Source organism: Heptranchias perlo, chromosome 40 (assembly GCF_035084215.1).
Source record: "Heptranchias perlo isolate sHepPer1 chromosome 40, sHepPer1.hap1, whole genome shotgun sequence".
NCBI lineage: Eukaryota > Metazoa > Chordata > Chondrichthyes > Hexanchiformes > Hexanchidae > Heptranchias > Heptranchias perlo.
In genome coordinates, this window is record NC_090364.1 from 8,008,295 (window position 1) to 8,030,125 (window position 21,831).

At 48.1% G+C, this 21,831-nt stretch overlaps 1 protein-coding gene across 1 annotated transcript; it reads left to right on the forward strand.

Moving 5' to 3' along the window:
* Positions 1-6,541: 6,541 nt before the first annotated feature.
* Positions 6,542-21,492, forward strand: LOC137305356 (dual specificity protein phosphatase 8-like). The gene is made up of 7 exons (XM_067974193.1): positions 6,542-6,694; positions 9,970-10,191; positions 11,841-11,979; positions 12,929-13,095; positions 14,196-14,355; positions 15,637-15,760; positions 16,843-21,492. Exons 2-7 carry the CDS (start codon positions 9,976-9,978, stop codon positions 17,789-17,791), a joined length of 1,755 nt encoding a protein of 584 aa, XP_067830294.1. The 5' UTR covers positions 6,542-6,694; positions 9,970-9,975; the 3' UTR covers positions 17,792-21,492.
* The last annotated feature ends 339 nt before the right edge of the window (positions 21,493-21,831 follow it).

Genomic DNA, 21,831 nt, shown 5'->3' on the forward strand with positions numbered 1-21,831 from the left:
TTGTCTCTCCAATCCCAGCACAGTGCCTTGTCTCTCCAATCCCAGCACAGTGCCTTGTCTCTCCAATCCCAGCACAGTGCCTAGTCTCTCCAATCCCAGCACAGTGCCTTGTCTCTCCAATCCCAGCACGGTGCCTTGTCTCTCCAATCCCGGCACAGTGCCTTGTCTCTCCGATCCCTGCACGGTGCCTAGTCTCCCAATCTCAGCACAGTGCCTTGTCTCTCCGATCCCAGCACGGTGCCTAGTCTCTCAATCCCAGCACAGTGCCTTGTCTCTCCAATCCCAGCACAGTGCCTTCTCTCTCCAATCCCAGCACGATGCCTGGTCTCTCCAAACCCTGCACGGTGCCGAGTCTCTCCAATCCCAGCACAGTGCCTTGTCTCTCAATCCCGGCACAGTGCCTTGTCTCTCCGATCCCTGCACGGTGCCTAGTCTCTCAATCCCAGCACAGTGCCTTGTCTCCCAATCTCAGCACAGTGCCTTGTCTCTCCGATCCCAGCACGGTGCCTAGTCTCTCAATCCCAGCACAGTGCCTTGTCTCTCCAATCCCAGCACAGTGCCTTCTCTCTCCAATCCCAGCACGATGCCTGGTCTCTCCAAACCCTGCACGGTGCCTAGTCTCTCAATCCCAGCACGGTGCCTAGTCTCTCAATCCCAGCACAGTGCCTTGTCTCTCCGATCCCAGCACGGTGCCTAGTCTCCCAATCTCAGCACAGTGCCTTGTCTCTCCGATCCCAGCACGGTGCCTAGTCTCTCAATCCCAGCACAGTGCCTTGTCTCTCCAATCCCAGCACAGTGCCTTCTCTCTCCAATCCCAGCACGATGCCTGGTCTCTCCAAACCCTGCACGGTGCCTAGTCTCTCAAATCCCAGCACAGTGCCTAGTCTCTCCAATCCCAGCACAGTGCTTAGTCTCTCCAAACACTGCACAGTGCCTTGTCTCTCCAATCCCAGCACAGTGCCTTGTCTCTCCAATCCCAGCACAGTGCCTTGTCTCTCCAATCCCAGCACAGTGCCTTGTTTCTCCAATCCCAGCACAGTGCCTTGTCTCTCCAATCCCAGCACAGTGCCTTGTCTCTCCAATCCCAGCACAGTGCCTAATCTCTCCAATCCCAGCACAGTGCCTTGTCTCTCCAATCCCAGCACAGTGCCTTGTCTCTCCAATCCCAGCACAGTGCCTTGTCTCTCCAATCCCAGCAGAGTGCCTAGTCTCTCCAATCCCAGCACAGTGCCTTGTCTCTCCAATCCCAGCACGGTGCCTTGTCTCTCCAATCCCAGCACGGTGCCTTGTCTCTCCAATCCCAGCACAGTGCCTTGTCTCTCCAATCCCAGCAAAGTGCCTTGTCTCTCCAATCCCAGCACGGTGCCTTGTCTCTCCAATCCCAGCACAGTGCCTTGTCTCTCCAATCCCAGCACAGTGCCTTGTCTCTCCAATCCCAGCACAGTGCCTTGTCTCTCCAATCCCAGCACGGTGCCTTGTCTCTCCAATCCCAGCACGGTGCCTTGTCTCTCCAATCCCAGCACAGTGCCTTGTCTCTCCAATCCCAGCACGGTGCCTAGTCTCTCCAATCCCAGCACAGTGCCTTGTCTCTCCAATCCCAGCACAGTGCCTAGTCTCTCCAATCCCAGCACAGTGCCTTGTTTCTCCAATCCCAGCACAGTGCCTTGTCTCTCCAATCCCAGCACAGTGCCTTGTCTCTCCAATCCCAGCACGGTGCCTAGTCTCTCCAATCCCAGCACAGTGCCTTGTCTCTCCAATCCCAGCACAGTGCCTAGTCTCTCCAATCCCAGCACAGTGCCTAGTCTCTCCAATCCCAGCACAGTGCCTTGTCTCTCCAATCCCAGCACAGTGCCTTGTCTCTCCAATCCCAGCACAGTGCCTTGTCTCTCCAATCCCAGCACAGTGCCTTGTCTCTCCAATCCCAGCACAGTGCCTTGTCTCTCCAATCCCAGCACAGTGCCTTGTCTCTCCAATCCCAGCACAGTGCCTTGTCTCTCCAATCCCAGCACAGTGCCTTGTCTCTCCAATCCCAGCACAGTGCCTTGTCTCTCCAATCCCAGCACAGTGCCTTGTCTCTCCAATCCCAGCACAGTGCCTTGTCTCTCCAATCCCAGCACAGTGCCTTGTCTCTCAATCCCAGCACAGTGCCTTGTCTCTCCAATCCCAGCACAGTGCCTTGTCTCTCCAATCCCAGCACAGTGCCTTGTCTCTCCAATCTCAGCACAGTGCCGAGTCTCTCCAATCCCAGCACAGTGCCTAGTCTCTCCAATCCCAGCACAGTGCCTTGTCTCTCCAATCCCAGCACAGTGCCTTGTCTCTCCAATCCCAGCACAGTGCCTTGTCTCTCCAATCCCGGCACAGTGCCTTGTCTCTCAATCCCGGCACAGTGCCTTGTCTCTCCAATCCCAGCACAGTGCCTTGTCTCTCAATCCCAGCACAGTTCCTTGTCTCTCAATCCCAGCACAGTGCCTTGTCTCTCAATCCCGGCACAGTGCCTTGTCTCTCAATCCCAGCACAGTGCCTTGTCTCTCAATCCCGGCACAGTGCCTTGTCTCTCCGATCCCAGCACGGTGCCTAGTCTCTCAATCCCAGCACGGTGCCTAGTCTCTCAATCCCAGCACAGTGCCTTGTCTCTCCGATCCCAGCACGGTGCCGAGTCTTCCAATCCCAGCACAGTGCCTTGTCTCTCCGATCCCAGCACGGTGCCTAGTCTCTCCAAACACTGCACAGTGCCTTGTCTCTCCAATCCCAGCACAGTGCCTTCTCTCTCCAATCCCAGCACGATGCCTGGTCTCTCCAAGCCCTGCACGGTGCCTAGTCTCTCAAATCCCAGCACAGTGCCTAGTCTTTCCAATCCCAGCACAGTGCCTAGTCTCTCCAAACACTGCACAGTGCCTTGTCTCTCCAATCCCAGCACAGTGCCTTGTCTCTCCAATCCCAGCACAGTGCCTTGTCTCTCCAATCCCAGCACAGTGCCTTGTCTCTCCAATCCCAGCACAGTGCCTAGTCTCTCCAATCCCAGCACAGTGCCTGGTCTCTCCAATCCCAGCACAGTGCCTTGTCTCTCCAATCCCAGCACAGTGCCTTGTCTCTCCAATCCCAGCACAGTGCCTAGTCTCTCCAATCCCAGCACAGTGTCTTGTCTCTCCAATCCCAGCACAGTGCCTTGTCTCTCCAATCCCAGCACAGTGCCTTGTTTCTCCAATCCCAGCACGGTGCCTTGTCTCTCCAATCCCAGCACAGTGCCTTGTCTCTCCAATCCCAGCACAGTGCCTAATCTCTCCAATCCCAGCACAGTGCCTTGTCTCTCCAATCCCAGCACAGTGCCTTGTCTCTCCAATCCCAGCACAGTGCCTTGTCTCTCCAATCCCAGCACAGTGCCTAGTCTCTCCAATCCCAGCACAGTGCCTTGTCTCTCCAATCCCAGCACGGTGCCTTGTCTCTCCAATCCCAGCACGGTGCCTTGTCTCTCCAATCCCAGCACAGTGCCTTGTCTCTCCAATCCCAGCACAGTGCCTTGTCTCTCCAATCCCAGCAAAGGGCCTTGTCTCTCCAATCCCAGCACGGTGCCTTGTCTCTCCAATCCCAGCACAGTGCCTTGTCTCTCCAATCCCAGCACAGTGCCTTGTTTCTCCAATCCCAGCACAGTGCCTTGTCTCTCCAATCCCAGCACAGTGCCTTGTCTCTCCAATCCCAGCACAGTGCCTCGTCTCTCCAATCCCAGCACAGTGCCTTGTTTCTCCAATCCCAGCACAGTGCCTTGTCTCTCAATCCCAGCACAGTGCCTTGTCTCTCCAATCCCAGCACAGTGCCTTGTCTCTCCAATCCCAGCACAGTGCCTTGTCTCTCCAATCCCAGCACAGTGCCTAGTCTCTCCAATCCCAGCACAGTGCCCTGTCTCTCCAATCCCAGCACAGTGCCTTGTCTCTCCAATCCCAGCACAGTGCCTTGTCTCTCCAATCCCAGCACAGTGCCTTGTCTCTCCAATCCCAGCACAGTGCCTTGTCTCTCCAATCCCAGCACAGTGCCTTGTCTCTCCAATCCCAGCACAGTGCCTTGTCTCTCCAATCCCAGCACAGTGCCTTGTCTCTCCAATCCCAGCACAGTGCCTAGTCTCTCCAATCCCAGCACAGTGCCTTGTCTCTCCAATCCCAGCACGGTGCCTTGTCTCTCCAATCCCAGCACAGTGCCTTGTCTCTCCAATCCCAGCACAGTGCCTTGTCTCTCCAATCCCAGCACGGTGCCTTGTGTCTCCAATCCCAGCACTGTGCCTTGTCTCTCCAATCCCAGCACAGTGCCTTGTCTCTCCAATCCCAGCACGGTGCCTTGTCTCCCCAATCCCAGCACAGTGCCTTGTCTCTCCAATCCCAGCACGGTGCCTTGTCTCTCCAATCCCAGCGCGGTGCCTTGTCTCTCCAATCCCAGCACGGTGCCTTGTCTCTCCAATCCCAGCACAGTGCCTTGTCTCTCCAATCCCAGCACAGTGCCTTGTCTCTCCAATCCCAGCACAGTGCCTTGTCTCTCCAATCCCAGCACGGTGCCACCTCCCCAGTCTCGCTGGGGGGGAGTCTCCATATTTTGCCATGGTTTATAATCCGCCCTGCTGGGTATAAACACCCTGTGGGATCTGACATCACTCGGTGTGTTTGCTGCAGAATGTTAATTGCGAGCTGGTGATTTATTTAATGACCTAGTTTTAGTTTTTCTGTTTTCTTTGCAACACCGCACGAGATGGGACCTCGGGGGAGATGAGATGTGTGAAGTATTACCGGGATACCTTTCCTAGTAAATTACGAAACAACAAGAAAGAAATCAGTCCCTAAACATTGCACTGAAGGCCCATCGGGTCAAGGCACCACTCTGTTGTAATAAAGCCACACAGACTATGGGGGCCAATTTTAACCTAACTGGCTGGATGGGAATGCCATGGGATCGAGTGGAATGCTGGTTTTACTCCCGGCCTTAACCCGCCTGACGGGCGGGTTAAGTTAAAATTGCCCCCCCTCCCCCCCCATAGGTCTTAGTTTGCCATGTTAACTGACCTTGGCCTGGGCAACAGGTGCTCCTGTTGACCTCAGCACCTAGGCCAGGGAGTGGGGCGGGAGCGTGGTGGGGGTGGGGGCGGAGGGGAGGAAGCAGCCAGGGCTCTCACTCCTGACTGCCTCCTGCAACACGCGGTCACCCGGTGAGAGCGGTATCAGACTCCCCTCGTCACCCATACTGGAGGGGACTGCTAGAACCCGGGGCCGGCCTCACACCTGAAGGTCGGTGAGGACACGGTGTCTGACCCAGACAGAGGTCATGGAATCATACAGCACAGAAGGAGGCCATTCGGCCCATTGCGCCCGTGCCGGCTCTTTGAACGAACTGTCCAATTAGTTCCACGCCCCTGCTCTTCGCCCCCACCCCCCGTAACCCCTGCAAATGCTTCCTTTTCACGTCATATTTCAGATGTCAAAAGGATAGAAAACAGAAAGAAAGTCAGTCATTTCCTGCTGCTTTTTCTGACTTTGATAAGAAAGAAAGAGAGAACTTTACAGAGCGCCTTTCACAACGCTTCAAAGCCAATGAAGTATTTTCGAAGTGCGGCCCCAACTCCAGGGACTTGAGCACATAATCTAGGCCGACACTCCCAGTGCAACGCTGAGGGAGTGCTGCCCTGTCGGAGGTGCCGTCTTCCTGATGAGACGTTAAACCGAGGCCCCGTCTGCTCTCTCAGATGGACTGTAAAAGATCTCAGGGCACTATTCAAAGAAGAGTAGGGGGAGTCCCGGCCAACATCACTAAAACATATTATCTGCTCATTTATCTCACTGCGGTTTGTGGGATCTTGCTGTGCGCAAATCGGCTGCTGCGTTTCCCTGCTGACCACACTTAGGAACGAACATAGGAACAGGAGTAGGCCATTCAGCCCCTCGTGCCTGCTCCGCCATTCGATAAGATCATGGCTGATCTGTGATCTAGCTCCATATACCTGCCTTTGGCCCACATCCCTTAATACCTTCAAAACGTACATCATTGGCTGTAATGCGCTTTGGGACGCCCTGAGGTTGTGAAAGACGCTGTATAAACGACCTGCAGCATGAGACTGTTATCACTATCTAAACGATGTTTAGCGGATAATTTGTAAACAGGGACAATGAGACACGAGAACGGCCTTTCATAATTCAGAAAAAGGATTGATAAATAGATCAACCTCCAGCCAACTGGCAGAAAGATTGATATTAAATAAATGGCACAGACAAATGGATATATCTTCCCTTGAGTTCTTTAATTTTACACGCATCTGCCCTTCAGATGGACTGTGTTTTAAATCCATGCCTCTGTGGATATCCCAGAGACAGTGGATTCGACACAAAAAAAAACCCTGACATCAGTTATATAAAAAAAACAACACAAGGGGAAAGCTTGTGATTGGTCGGAGATGACATCTTTGCTGTACCTGGGCTATTTTTAACCGCATTACCTCATTGTGATGGGGAGAGGGGGGTGAGTTTCAGGCTGTTTCACGCTAGTGTGAGTTACACAGAGAGAGGGTGAGAGGGAGAGGGAGAGGGTGCATCCTGCATCTAGGGTGCAGGGACCCACTCTCACCTTGCAAACACCGCCGGGGATACACATCAAAGCAGCTGCCGCCGACAGCAAAAAACATTTTAACCCAGAAACAACACAGAAGGGGGGGGGAAAAAAAAAGGTGAGTTTATCTTTCCAAAAGGTCTTTTTTTTAAAAAAATCGCCTGTGTTGTGATGACACGCGTGTAAATACATTAACAACAATGGGCTTCGTTTGCTTTGATCTAAGAATATTCTTTTGCCCCTAGTTTATTTTATTGTGGCATGAAGCTGGAAATTAAATTTTAGGCATTGCATGCAAACTAGGTGAGGTGCAAGCGAATTCTATCAGTGTGAGAATGAGGCACGCATTTTGCAAAGACTGTGACATCCGCTGATTTTAATATATTGTATTAGGGATTAGCTGGTTGTCATGGCAACTTTTTTTTAAAAAAAAAATTTCAGTCATAAATCCTAAAACTTAAGTTTATTAGTTTTTCTGCACAGGATCTGCAGTCTCCGTGTTTTATCTATTTAATCGATTTGATGAAACAGTGCATTTTACCTATACATTTCTCAGGTGCTTTGGGGCTATAGGTGAGTGCTGGATTTTAGAAAGTCTGTTTTAGGATTTTTCTCTGCCGGTGGAGCTAAGATGGGATCCAGGATACAATATAAAAGCAATAACTTTAAATCTTCAAATGCAGGACTACAGGTAGAAAAATCTACTAACAAGTAGTGGGGTTCTAGCTTTTATTTATAGGGGGTCACTGAATACAAAAGCAACCAGGCGATGGTGTATCTGCACAAGATATTAGATCACAGTTGGAATACTGTGAGCTGATTTGAAGACCCCATTGTACAAAGGATGTGGTAAAGGTACAACTTAGATTCACTGGGATGATATCAAGGATGGCAGAATATAGTTAAGATGCCAGACCTGAGAAACAAGGACAGAATTCACTGGAGTCGAACAGGTTCAAGAGGGTAAATAGTGAATGGGTTGCAAGGTCGCATAAATTTAGAATTAGTACTAAAAAGTAAGGGGGAAATCAGACATTTTTGAGCACATAATCTAGGCTGACACTCCAGTGCAGTACTGAGGGAGTGCTGCACTGTCGGAGGTGCCGTCTTTCGTATGAGACATTAAACCGAGGCCCCGTCTGCCCTCTCAGGTCGGCGTTAAAGATCCCACGGCATTATTTGAAGAAGAGCAGGGGAGCTCTCCCCGGTGTCTCGACCAATATTTATCCTTCAAACAACATCACGAAAACAAATGATCTGGTCAATTATCTCATTGCTGTTTGTGGGATCTTGCTGTGCGCAAATTGGCTGTCGCGTTTCCTACATTACAACAGTGACTACACTTCAGAAATGCTTAATTGGTTGTTAAGTGCTTTGGGACATCCTGAGATCATGAAAGGTGCTTTATAATTGCAAGTTCTTCTTATCAATATGGACCAGGTGAGCATAAGGACTATTGAAGCCATCAATCACAGCTTTCAAGAGGGAAATAGAGAAACACCTGGAGAGAAAAAATATTAAAAGGTGTGGGGAAAGAGGAGGGAAATGAGATTAAAGTAGATCGCCTTGATGTGAAACTAGCACCTGCACAGGCGTGATGGGCAGAATGGCCTCCTTCTGTGCTGAAATTTCTGATTTGTAAAAATCCAACCCAGTCTCTTATTCATCGTCACTAGATTTATTAAAAAAGAACATTTTAAAAATGTTTATTCTGGACAGAAATTGGCAGCAAGGAGAATCCAAGTCTCTGCGGAGATTCTTGTGGAGAGAAGTGGGAGGCGGACAGCAGAGAGGCACCATGGGTAGGGAGCCAGAAGTCCATTCCTGGAGTATAACACAATCCAGCCCGTGCATAATCATTGCACACAAAATAATAGAGTATATTGTAGGCAGAATAATACACAGCTTGGAGTATATTATGCACAGAACAATACGCAGGTTGGAGTATATTATACACAGAACAATACACAAGTTGGAGTATATTATACGCAGAATAATGCACAGGTTGGAGTATCTTATTCAGAGTGATACACAGGAGTATATTATATGTAGAATAGTACACTGGTTAAAGTATATTATACACAGAATAATGCACAGGTTAGAGAATATTATATGTAGAATAATACACAGGTTGGAGTATATTATACGCAGAATAATACACAGTTTGGAGTATATTATACGCAGAATAATACACAGTTTGGAGTATATTATACGCAGAATAATACACAGTTTGGAGTATATTATACGCAGAATAATACACAGGTTGGAGTATATTATACGCAGAATAATACACAGTTTGGAGTATATTATATGCAGAATAATACACAGGTTGGAGTATTTTATACGCAGAATAATACACAGGTTGGAGTATTTTATACGCAGAATACTACACAGGTTGGAGTATTTTATACGCAGAATAATACACAGGTTGGAGTATTTTATACGCAGAATAATACACAGGTTGGAGTATTTTATACGCAGAATACTACACAGGTTGGAGTATTTTATACGCAGAATACTACACAGGTTGGAGTATTTTATACGCAGAATAATACACAGGTTGGAGTATATTATACGTTGAATATTTTCACTTATTTTTTGCGGAAAGCAACAGATAACAACATCATAATCTACTCTGCCCAGAGCGGCAGAGCAGGGCTTTCTCAGTGTGCAGTGTTGTCAGCAGTTGTGATTCTCAAAGGAAGACTCAGCAAGGTATCCATGTGGGACTTAATCCCTTCACTCCACATTGACATCACCTTGAGATATTCACATGGGGGCTGTTTTTGGGACTCCCTCTGAGAACTGCTGGTGTTAGCAACGCTGGGCATGTCCCAGATGTAAGAGTGGGCTGTCAATCAAAAGCCAGCGGTGCCACCATCACAGCTGGCCAGGGTGCGTTGTTCCCTAGTCAGCAGCGTAACAACCTGACTGCCTCCTTACACAGCATTACCTTGTGCAGGAGAGCCACTGAATCTCCAAGAGGAGAATTGACATAAAATGCAGGGTGGTTAGCTCGTCCAGTGCTTTTGAGCCTTGACCCTAAACCAGACAGGAAGAAGGGCACACACATGGCAACCACACAGCCATGACACATCCGGTTCCATCCACTTAGCTGCAGCAGGCATTTATGCACACTTTCCAGTAGGGGTCGCTGGTTAGCGATGGCAGAGGGAGCCCCTATCTCAGTCATTGTGCTTGTGTGGAGGTCCAATGAGGACAGGGTTGAGCTTACACAGTCAAATAGCCCACCAACCCTCATTGTCTAGACCCGCACGTGATGAATAGAACTGCACCCCAGCAAGAGTCAAGATCTTTTCAGGAGAGGATGAGGGGGAAAATTCGAGGGGGTTAAAAAATGAATAAAACTTTGATTTTTCTTTTCTTCTCCAGAATCTAATGGCAGGAGACAAGAAGCCGGTGAAAGCCATCAAGGCCGAGAGGCTGGCGGCCATGTTGCAGGGCCAGACGGAAAAAGTGCTGGTCATTGACTGCCGCCCTGTTGCTGACTACAGCATTCTGCACGTGTTCAGTGCCGTCAACGTCTGCACCTCGAAGATCACAAATGATAGAGCATCACTCGCTGAACTCCTGCAGCCTAGCCCGACAGTAACGGTTTGTTCTGTTCTTTTCTCCCTCTCTCCTATTTTTTTCTCTCTCTTTCTTCTTGCCTCTTACTAGAGGATGCGGTTAAATGGGTGGATGCAGGTCACGGTAGGAGTAATTGTACATAGTCTGTTGAAGGAAAGAAAGACTTTGCATTTATATAGCACCTTTCATGACCTCACAACATCCCAAAGCGCTTTAAGCTAATGATGTACTTTTGAAGTGTAGTCACTGTTGTAATGTAGGTAAACGCAGCATCCAATTTGTGCACAGCAAGATCCCACAAACAGCAATGTGACAATGACCTGCTAATCAGTTTTAATGATGTTGGTTGAGGGATAAATATTGGCCAGGACACCGGGGAGAACTCCCCTGCTCTTCTTCAAAATTGTGCCATGGGATCTTTTACGTCCACCTGAGAGCGCAGACGGGGCCTTGGTTTAATGTCTCATCTGAAAGACGGCACCTCTGACAGTGCAGCGCTCCCTCAGTACTGCACTGGGAGTGTCAGCCTAGATTCTGTGCTCAAGTCTCTGGAGTGGGACTTGAACCCATGACCTTCTGACTCAGAGGCGAGAGTGCTACCCACTGAGCCAAGGCTGACAAGAAAGCCTTCTTTGATGTCCCAAAGTGCTTCATAGCCAATGACGTACTTTTGAAGTGTAGTCACTGTTGTAATGTTGGAAAACGCGGCAGCCAATTTGCACACAGCAAGATCCCACAACCAGAAATGCGACAATGACCAGATAGTCTGGATTTTTTTGGTGTTGCTGGTTGAGGGATAAATGTTGACCAGGACACTGGGTGTTGCTCTTTGAAAAGCAACTTTTACATCCACCTGAGAGGGGAGACGGGGCCTCGGTTTAACATCTCCCTCTGCCACTCCCCCTCGAAAGGAACGGTTGAGATTGGGGACTTGCCTTGTGATGTAATGCAGGTATTAAACTGTGTCCTACCAGCCCATAGCCTGCCACCCTGTTCACATTTCTTTCATTGAATTAGATGGAGGTGGAGAAAGGGCCAGAACCATCCCATGACACAGTGTTACTTACAGCAGCCCCAGTGAGAAACCCCACTGGCAAAATTAATAGTCACATTCTCCAACCAGATCAGTCTGCAGTTCCCAACTGTGGAGGACACACAGGTATGGGAGGCAGGGTTGCCAGCCCTCTAGGATTGCACTGGAGCCTCCAGGAGTTAAAGATTAATCTCCAGGATACTGCCGCGAGCAATACCTGGGGGAAAAATCCTAGGGCCATTAAAAATTGTGTTTTAAAAAAATTTTTTTGAACACTTTTGTTTATTAGTTGTAAACATACCAGACATGGAGAATAAGTCTGTTTGACTGACAGTCAAGAATTATCCAATCGGGTAACGAAGAGTCTATTCGCTTTCCGATTGGTGCAGGAAGGCGGCGTGTCGCAAGTATGGGTGTCTTGGGCGTCCAATGGCGGGAGAATGGGGGCGGGGCGGTTGGAGGCAGGAAGTCATGTGATGACACCTCCAGGACTATGTCCAACCAGAGTTGGCAACCCCAATGGGAGTGGGCTGGAGCAGTGACTAAGTTGGGAAAGAGGGAATCAGTTAATAGAAAAAAAAGGGGAAAACTTGAGTTTGAGCCCCATTAAGTATCTCCCCTGATTCATTGTGTTCCTCAGATGGAGAGTCTAGAGGCAAAGGAGCTGGTGTTATACGACCAAGAAACACAGGACGCACAAGGTCCTCCAGCCAATGAGATCATCGCCATCCTCCTGAGAAAACTGGAGAAACAGTTCAGCAATGTATATTTTCTTAAAGGTACAGGGTACGATTTAAAGGGAAAGTCTCTCTGGTATCTTTTATATTAACATTAAACATTAACAATCACAGACTATGATCTTTTGTGTTCTTTATTTCTTTCCCCTTCGATTGTTCTCTCTTCCTCTCCTGAAGGCACTGACTCTCACTCGGCTACAAGTCCAAAAGTGCCAGTCATGTCCACAATATCTTGGCCATTCTCCGGGTGTCCAAAGGTTGAGTATCAGCAGGCTATTTGGGCATGGAGAGCTTCACGACCAGGTTTCGTTGCCTGCCTCCACTCAACGTCTAAACACATATATTTTCCAGCAGTGATCGCTGGATGGTGATCAGGTGGTGGGACTATGATTGAATTTCTTCCCCACTGTGGCCCAGGGGTGTTAAACCCGACTGTAGTGCCCCCTTACTGCTACCCCCCCCCCCCGGTATGATAAACTTTAACGTCCGTTTTATAACAAGCTTTCCCAATTGTTCTCAGTGCCCCTGGGCTAGAGGAGAAAAAAAAAACAGCCAGGATTCTCTCTCCTGATCTTTGTTTAGTGACTCCCTGCCGGAAAGTGCTTGTGTGTGGACGCCCGGGTCGGGCTCAGCTGTGATACCCACCATGGTGGAATAGCCTCCGGACACTTGCTGTCTAGGCTCAGACAAGAAGAATGGACACCTGGGGGTGCTGCAGAACAGCGTTGCACCCGTTGAACTGTACCCCAGCAAGGAGCCAACACCTTTTTTGGGGTGGGGGGAACATTCTGGGAAGTAGAAACCGCAACAGCATGCTTTGGGGTGGAGAGTTACAAAGTAGTTTTGGCTCTTGCTTTCTGGTTTTGGGGGCATTGGTTTTAATGGGGGGGGGGGCTTGTTGAAGAGCTTTGGAAGCAGGAAATGACCTTATCCTACCCTTCTGGCTCCACCCCGCCTTTGCAATAACTCCGTAATCCTTTTCTCTTTATAGGGGGCTTTGTGGAGTTTTCCTCGTGCTTTCCGAGCTTGTGTGAAGGGAAGTCACACGGCTTCCTATCCAACAGCATCTCGCAGCCCTGCCTCTCCACCTGCGATGTGGGGCCCACCCAGATCCTTCCGTATTTCTACCTGGGCTCCCAGAATGACGTTCTAAATAAGGTTTGTAAAGTGCAGAAAATAGAGGACACGGGCTCACAATGCACCTGCTTCAAGTGAGACCAGAGACAAGGAGAAAGTCCCCTTCAAAATAAAGTATCTGGGAGTAGAACTTCCCTGGGGTCCTCCCGCCGGAAACTAGGGGGAAGATTGGTGGAATTTTTGGAGAAGGGGCATAAACGGCCAATTCTGACAATCTTCTGCTGAAGTTACTGTGGGAGATTGGTTGGAGAACCCCACAGATATCCTACCTCCAGTTGGGAATGGGATTGAAGTTAAGTAATGAAGATGTTGAAGGTGAATGAATACTCTGGAGCTTTACGCTTGGGGATTAAAGGAGTAAGTCCTAGAGAACGTTCGCTGAGGAGATTAAATTGTTGCAGTAGACTCCATGATGGGGCAGATCGTACAGGGTCTGTTGAAGGCATTAGGCGTTGAGGAGGCTTTTAAAGATGGGGAGTGAAGTGGAATGCAGAGGCACCTTCAATTGTGATTGTGAGGCTGGAGGACATTCCAGATTGTCGAACCTCGTGCATTATTCCAACAGTCGTTGATGTGTGGAATGAATTTCCCTCAGAGCTTTAAGAAAAGATTAAACGATTATCTGGCAAGTAATGGGATTGAAAGTTATAAGGATAGACTTGGGCATAGATGATTAAGTAGTTCATAGAACAATTGCTGAATGTTATTCAGTACATGACACGAATAGTTGACGGAAGACTTCTTCTCCTGGTTTAAGTTGCTTCCACAGGAATTTTTGGATTGAGGTGGGTGGAGACCAAGACAGTGCAGCAGTGGACAGAATGGGCTCAAAGGGACTGATTTGCCTCTTCCTAACCCGTAGTCTCTTTTTTATATTTTTGATAAAGAGGTGGTGCTCAGGTGACGACAAGCTTGGGTTTTAAAAGCCTGTGGCTTGGTGGAGGACGGTGAGACTGAGAGAGTTGAGGAGCTCCACAGTTTTGAGCTCCTGGGGAAAGGATAGGTTCGAGCAGGAGACGGTGCAAAAACATCTTGATTTCATCACAGTGGCGATGCGAGGAGGAAGCAGAGTGCGCAGGATGGAGAATAGCTTTTAATAGCTGCGGGATTTTCTCTTGCAGGATTTGATGATTCAGAACAGGATCACACACATCCTGAATGTGAGCAGCAATTGCCTGAAACCCACGTTCATCCCCGACAGCCATTTCCTGCGGATCCCCGTCAATGACAGCTACTGCGAGAGTCTCTTACCTTGGCTGAACAAGTCTGTGGAATTCATAGGTATGGAGTTGCCACCACAGTCAGTGAGTGAAATGTAGACTAAGAGACATAGACACAGGACGTTTACGTTCAGTAATCCGTCCTGGCATCAGCAAATATCATAAACCACAGTTTTCTTCCCTGTTCTCTGCTGCCCGTATTCCTAACTTGCACCAAGTCCCGTTCACTCATCACCTCTCGCTGACCTACATTGGCTCCTGGTCCGGCAAAGCCTCGAAGTAAAATTTTTTATCCTTGTGTTCAAATCCCTCCATGGCCTCGCCCCTCCCTATCTCTGTAACCTCCTCCAGCCCTGTAACCCTCCGAGATCTCTGTGCTCCTTCAATTCTGGCCTCTTGTGCATCCCGATTTCCTTCGCCCCACCATTGGTGGCTGTCCCTTCAGCTGTCTAGGTCCTAAGCTCTGGAATTCCATCCCTAAACACCTCCCCCACCTCTCTACCTCTCTCTCCTCCTTTAAGACGTTCCTTAAAACCTACCTCTTTGACCAAACTTTTGCTCATCTGTCCTAATATCTCCTTATGAGGCTCAGTATCAAATTTTGTCCGATAATGCCCATTTGAAGCACCTTGGGACGTTTTACTAGGCGCTATATAAATGCAAGTTGTGGCTGTTGTTCTGCCCACCGCCCCCCCCTCCCCACCTCAAGGAGCTGACCCTTTTTGGGGTAACAATTCACAGGTACCCAGCTGCCCTCCTGTTCTTCATGTATGGTCCTGGACAGTGAGTGTCAACATTTTGTTCAAATATGGAGGACATCAGAGCTGAGCCCTGGTGGAAATGTTCCCCCTCCTTTTGTAGTGCTCTGAATGCTGCTGTAGGCTGAGATCAGACTGGGAATCAAACCTGGGACTGTCTGGTCTGCGGGGCCCAGTACTACACCCGAGAGTCTTATTTACCAACTGGGCTGTCAGAGGAACCAGAAACATCATTACAGTCAAAGATTTTTACCGGTCAGCCCAGTGGTCTGATGGATGTAAAAGATCCCATGGCACTTTCCAAGAAGAGTAAAGAGTTCTCCCCGGTGTCCTGGCCAACATTCCTCCCTCAACCAACATTACCAAAAGAGATTAACTAGCCATTTATCTCAGTGCTGTCTATGGGATCTTGCTATGCGCAAATTGGCTGCCATATTTCCCTACGTTATAAGAGTGTCTACGCTTCAAAGTGCTTAATTGGCTGTGGAGCGCTTTGGGACGTCTAGCGGACCTGAAAGATGTTATATAAATGCAGGTTCGCTCTTTCTCTTGATTATCTTATCGTTATTTTCTGTTTTGCACAGATACAGTGCGGTCACTGAAATGTCGGGTGTTGGTTCACTGCTTGGCTGGGATCTCACGGTCTGCAGCAATCGCCATAGCTTACGTCATGAGGACAATGGATCTCTCTTTGGACGATGCGTACAGGTACGATAGAGCATGCTCTGTGGGATTCGAAAAAGAGACAGAGACACAGCAAAGCACTGGTGTAGATCCTGAGAGACGAGAACAAGGCTTCAGGACTGAGAGTTGAGCACAAAGCAAATCCAGTCTGCATCAGATCTGCACTGGAAGATTTAACTGAAAAACAGCTAAAGCACAAAGCTAAACCGGAGATTGTACCAAAGCAATTCAGAGGAGAGAAATGGAGAGGACTGGAATGAGAGAGAGAGAGAAAGACCGAAAGATGGGGAGAGTGAAAGATGTAAGAGGAAGAGAGAGACAGGGACAAAGATAGACTGACAGGAAAATAAGAGGACGGAGACACATAGAGTGAAGAAATGACAGAGAAAAAGTGAGAGAAATGGAGAGACGCACAGTGAGGAGGAATGAGAGAGAGAGGTAGAGGGGAGAGAGTGTTGAGAGAGACGGAGAGACAGAAAGAGGGGGAGAGAGAAATGGAGGGAAATTGGGAAGCATTTTTTCACACAATGAGTAGTAGAAATCTGGAACTCTCTCCCCTGAAAGGCTGTGGATGCTGAGGGACAATTGGAGTTTTCAAGACTGAGATCAATAAATTTTTGTTTGGTAAGAGTGTATGGGTCAAAGGCGGGTGAACGGAGTTGAGGTGCAAATTAGCCATATTCTAATTGAATGGCGGAGCAGGCTCGAGGGGCTGAATGGCCTACTCTTGTTCCTAAAGAGCAGGCTTGATGGGCTGAATGGCATTTCATCATTCTGTGCCCTTTTCCCCCCTCGAGCTTTCGTCATTCTCTCCTCACGCTAACTCATGCTGCGGTATGGTCACACATATCTCCAGTGCCTCACCCATGTGAAAATGAACTTTGCCAGGCTGTTTGACTGTCACAGTCAAGCCTACTTTTGCCTTCGCCCAAAATCCACACTGCTGCATCAACCAACAGGGGTCACTAGATAAAGATCAGGAGTAGGAGCCCTGGCTGAATTCCCCCCACCACTTTCTTAGGCCAGAAACACTGAATTGATTTTGTGGTTGTTATGCTTTTTTTTGTAGTTGTCTTATGTAGAATAATATCGTTTGTCTCGATCAGGTTTGTGAAAGATCGGAGGCCCTCAATATCCCCAAACTTCAACTTCCTGGGTCAGTTAGTGGAGTATGAAAAGAACATCCAGATTCAACGGATCCAGGCTTCGGCCTACCTGAAGCAAAGCCTCCTTCACCCTGAAAACGTCCCATTTAAAGAAGGAACCTCCCAGCCGGAGACTTGTGAAGAGTCCAATGAAGATGTAGAAATATTTATCCCTCGTTTCCCGACCCAGAACTTTCCAGGACAAAATCCAGGCATTCTGGATAAAGGAATCGGCAACGACACAGGCAGCATTCCCAGGAATTTTGGGAATGACCAACCAGAGCTGGCAGACTTACATCGCGGGCTTACCGATCTCCGGCTCTCACCGGAGAGAACGTCGCGCACCAGCTGCATGAAACGGTCTTTCTCGCTGGACGTGAAGTCCTCCTACTCTTCGCCCCCGCGTTTCGGCTGCTACCGGGCCGCGCAACCGGCGGAAACGGGTCCCGTGCCAAAGCTGCTGGGTTTCCGCAGCAAGTTAGTCGCCGGCACTTTCAACCCCTTCACCCTCTTGTTTGGGAACGCCAGGAAAGGTTGCGGGAAAGATGACACCACCACAAACGGAGCTGCGCGGACGCTAAAGCCCCACCGGAAATGCAGCTGCGCCAAGACTACTTCCCCCGCCATCGGGATGGACCAAGAACAAATTAGTTCAACTTGCGCGATTCACAAAAATGACAGCGTTCAGAATAATTCCACCATGGAGCTGGGGCTGAGCTTGCCCATTCCCAGGCAGCCATCTTCGCCGCTACTCGATTACAGTGCGTGCCTCATAACGGTACATGCAAAGAGAACAGAATTATCTCTATTTGAATGCCCTTACAGTAGTCCCACGGATTGCAAGTCCATCAAACCCAGTCACATCACGAGGAATGTGGCTTTGTACACTGACAACATGGTGAAATCGTAATCCTAATTATGAGAATGAACAAATGCATCCCATGGTCTGTTCAGATCTGATTTGCTCCTTTAAGAGGAAGGGTAAACAGGTCAAAGGACTGACCTTTGACCTTTTTAGCGTTCTCTCTCTCTCTCTTTGACCACAACGCTCTCTGCAGTTGGCCTCAGGCTCACTGGCTAATCCTTAGGCCCACTGCCTATTCCTCAGGCCCACGCCATATTCGTCAGGCCCACTGCCTATTCCTCAGGCCCACGCCATATTCGTCAGGCCTACTGCCTATTCCTCAGGCCCACGCCATATTCCTCAAGCCTTTCATTGCCACACCCAACTGCAGGCTCATTCTTTAATCAAACATCAGTTAAAATGGCGATGAAACAGTGCTAATGTAGATTGAAAGACAGCTGGTCTGTAAAGGTCAGAGCACAGTTACACTCAAAAATGGATGAACGCCTACGTAAAAATAGTGCACACAGGAATATATTGGAAATACGTTAAGGGTTCATACGTGAACTTCGCTGATTGGAAGTTCTAATCTTAATTTTTTTTCCAAAATTAAAACTTAAAATTTGGGAACAAAAGAGTAGACTGGAATTAGGACCAAATTTCTTAGAAGAATAGTTCCAAGCTAAAATTATTTCTAGGACCAAGATGGCATTGGTCCCAAATAATCCAGGTTATGTCAAGGGTCATGGTGCTAGGGGTTTATTTATAGTGAAGGGTTTGTGCGGGGTTTGTGTGGACACTGCATGGAACACCATGGTTTCTAGGACCAAGGGAATGTTATGTGCGGAATTGGAAAGGCCATGGGTGAGCAGTGGAAGTAGCTAGATCTTCTTGAGTTTTAAATGATTACTCTGTGTGTGTGTGTGTGTGTGTGTGTGTGTTGTGGAGGGATGGATTGGAAAGAAAACCGTGCAGTATGTTCCCTCCAGAGATTAAATAAAGCGGTTGGTGTCCACAGTAGGTTAGGTTGCACGTGCTCTTCGGAAGAAACAGGCTTGATGGGGCGAATGGCCTCTTCTCGTTCCATGCTTTCTTATGTTTTTATATAGGGGGGGCATGTATCTGGTATGTCTATCACTGAGGGATCCGTGGACAATGTGTGTTAGTTCAGAGTGGTGGTGTTATTTGCGTTTAGTGTTAGGTTAGATTTCAGGCTCCATCTTGTCTAATTCCTCCTGCAGCAGTTACATTGACTGAAGCGGATCACTATCTGAAGAGGCAAATCACACCCGGACTGACTCCCGGACTGAGAGACAACGGGTGAGGTTTGAGCAGCCAGTTTGATATACGTAACACCGTAACTGGGGTAGAGCTGAGGCAGAGAAAGAACTACTCAATGCAATGAAAACTGTAAGACCACAACTGACCGGAGGAGCTCTTGATAGACAAATGGCGGTCTCCGAATCAAAGGTCCGAGTCTGAACTATTTATTGTGGGGCCTGATATTGGGTGGTGTGTCTGTAAAAGTGGCTTCTCCATATGGTCCTTAACACGTACAACTGGAGCACTGGACTCCAATTTGAAGGGTCCAACAACTGCAGTAGTGAGATGTTGGACTTCCAATCAGAGGGCCTGCCTAGTTACATCAAAGGTCACGGGGCTAGAAATTTATATCAAGGGTTTTCTCGTGGTTTATAGGGATAAGTGTGTACAGTGATGGTCAAATACCAGTTGCATTAGATGATGCACTCTTATTTGGAGGCCTTGGTACCTCCAATGTTCAGTCCTCAGTCTCAGGCAGCTCCACAAGTAGAGTATTAGACTCCTATTCAGAGGGCCTAGTATCTCAACACCTTCCATTCAGGGGGCCCTGGTTTGAATCACCCAATCTTGCCCAACGTGTCAATTCAACTTAACTCTGTAGCTCAAAGCAAGGGTGCCAAATGGAAGGCATCGGAGCCAGGGGATACGTTGGTGGCCTACAGCAGCCTCCCATCCTGGGCTGAGGATGTGAAGGTAGAAAGGAGGAATAAGGAGAGAAGAATACAGTAAGAACTGGAATATAAAAAGAGGAAATAGCACATTTCCTTCTTTACATACAATGTTTTGTGTTTGGTTGCCGGACACATCTTTAAATGTAAATCATCGAACGTTAGATCCGCCCGAGAGGGCAGACAGGGCCCCTGGTTTAACATCTCATCTGAAAGACAGCACCTCTGACGGTGCAGCACTCCCTCAGTACTGCACTGGGAATGTCGGCCTAGAGTTTGTGCTCAAGTCTCTGGATTGGGGCTTAAGCCCACAACTTTCTGACTCAGAGGCGAGAGGGCTGCCGTCTGAGCCACGGCTGACACCATGGGTGTCACAGTGCCTAAGAGGGTGCCTAAGCTGTGATGTCACATGGTACTATGCCATGCTCCAAACCAAATACAGTAAAAAAATAATGAAGATCAAAGCTGTTAGCATGGCTTGTAATTAAGACTAGGGTTATTGCAGGTGCATTGGGTTTGAACCTTGTGCTGTCATTTCTGGGATCTGGAGTTAAATCCAACTTAGACCAGAGGCATGAAAGTCTCCTCGCTAAGTGAAATGAATAACGGCAGTCTCACATTATTAAAGTGCCCTCAAATAAATACTGTCAGGCTTGCTCAGGGAACCAAGACGATGGCTGATATGGGAAATGTTACTCTTCTGAAGGAGTTAAGGCACCTTATCAGAGCTTTACTCTGCATCGAACCCTTGCTGTATCTGGCCTGAGATTGTTTGATGGGCCAGTGTAGAGTGAGCTTTACCCTGCATTCGAACCATGTTATGTTTTGGAGCAGCACGTTAGCAGGTCAATGTGGGGTTTTTTTGCATGAAGATTATTGTCATAGTTTCTTACCTAAACGTTGATTAAAGACATTCTTGTTTTGTACTAATGTGTTACTCTTTGCGTTGTGGATTTACACGTCTGACTGAAAACCAGAATCATGAAATCTACTTCCTCTTAAAGAAAATGTAATGTATGGAGCTATTTCCCTGATGTCTTTCCTCCACCTCCATAGATAATTAAAGGGAAAGTATTCTTAATTAGCATTGGCATTTCCATCGCCAACATTCTGTGGTCAATTTTCCTCACTTGTCCCTCCTAATCTCCAAAAACTATTTGTTCTTCCTCCCTCTTACATCCTTACTGTGTCAAAACCAAGAATCATCACACCACCTGCTACTTTAACTCACTCCTTCCCTAAAACCTCAAAACTGTGAAACTCTGTACGCCCTTAAACTCCCCTCCCGCTCAGGATCTGCTTTTAGAACCTAATGTCACCTAACAATTATTTCCTGATCTTCGCTCCGGCTTGCCCCTAACCTTGGTATAGAGGTCGGACAACACCAGGTTATAGTCCAACAGCTTTATTTGAAATCACAAGCTTTCGGAGCTTTGCTCCTTCGTCACTCACCTTGTGATTTCAAATAAAGCTGTTGGACTATAACCTGGTGTTGTGCGACTCCTTACATTTGTCCACCCCAGTCCATCACCGGCATCTCCACATCTTGGTCGAGGTCCTCGGCTGTGGGCCTTTCACCTCAGTTTCTCACTTCAAAAGAGTACACTGGTAACATCTAGTGGCTCAAACTGCAGCACTGCATGAATGTTTCACATTTAACGTTCAGTTAAAACGGAGTAAACGCATTGAGGTTCATCCCCTCAGTAGAAGAATGTGTTACTTGTTGATAATTTGTATTTGGCATTGAAGGTCTCCAGTATCTTTTTTTAATTTCTATTTAAGGATTATTCAAATAAAGTGAATTTGTCTGAATTTGTGACGTTATCTCCATCTTTCTTTATATCCCCTCCTCCTCCAGGTATCACACATTGTAAGCAGTGTAGATGAAAACATAAAATTACAAAGCGATATTGATAGATTAGGTGAATGGGCAAAATTGTGGCAAATGGAATTCAAAGTAGACAAATGTGAGGTCATCCACTTTGGATCAAAAAAGGATAGAACAGGGTACTTTATAAATGGTAAAAAGTTAAAAACAGTGGATGTCCAAAGGGACTTAGGGGTTCAGGTACATCGATCATTGAAGTGTCATGAACAGGTGCAGAAAATAATCAA

Excerpts from the sequence above, each read along its gene's own strand:
- LOC137305356 (XM_067974193.1), top strand. The coding sequence starts at position 9,976 with ATGGCAGGAGACAAGAAGCCGGTGAAAGCCATCAAGGCCGAGAGGCTG. Across the intron at positions 11,980-12,928 it reads CAATGTATATTTTCTTAAAG|GGGGCTTTGTGGAGTTTTCC; the intron begins GTACAGGGTACG and ends TTCTCTTTATAG. Across the intron at positions 15,761-16,842 it reads TCTTTGGACGATGCGTACAG|GTTTGTGAAAGATCGGAGGC; the intron begins GTACGATAGAGC and ends TGTCTCGATCAG.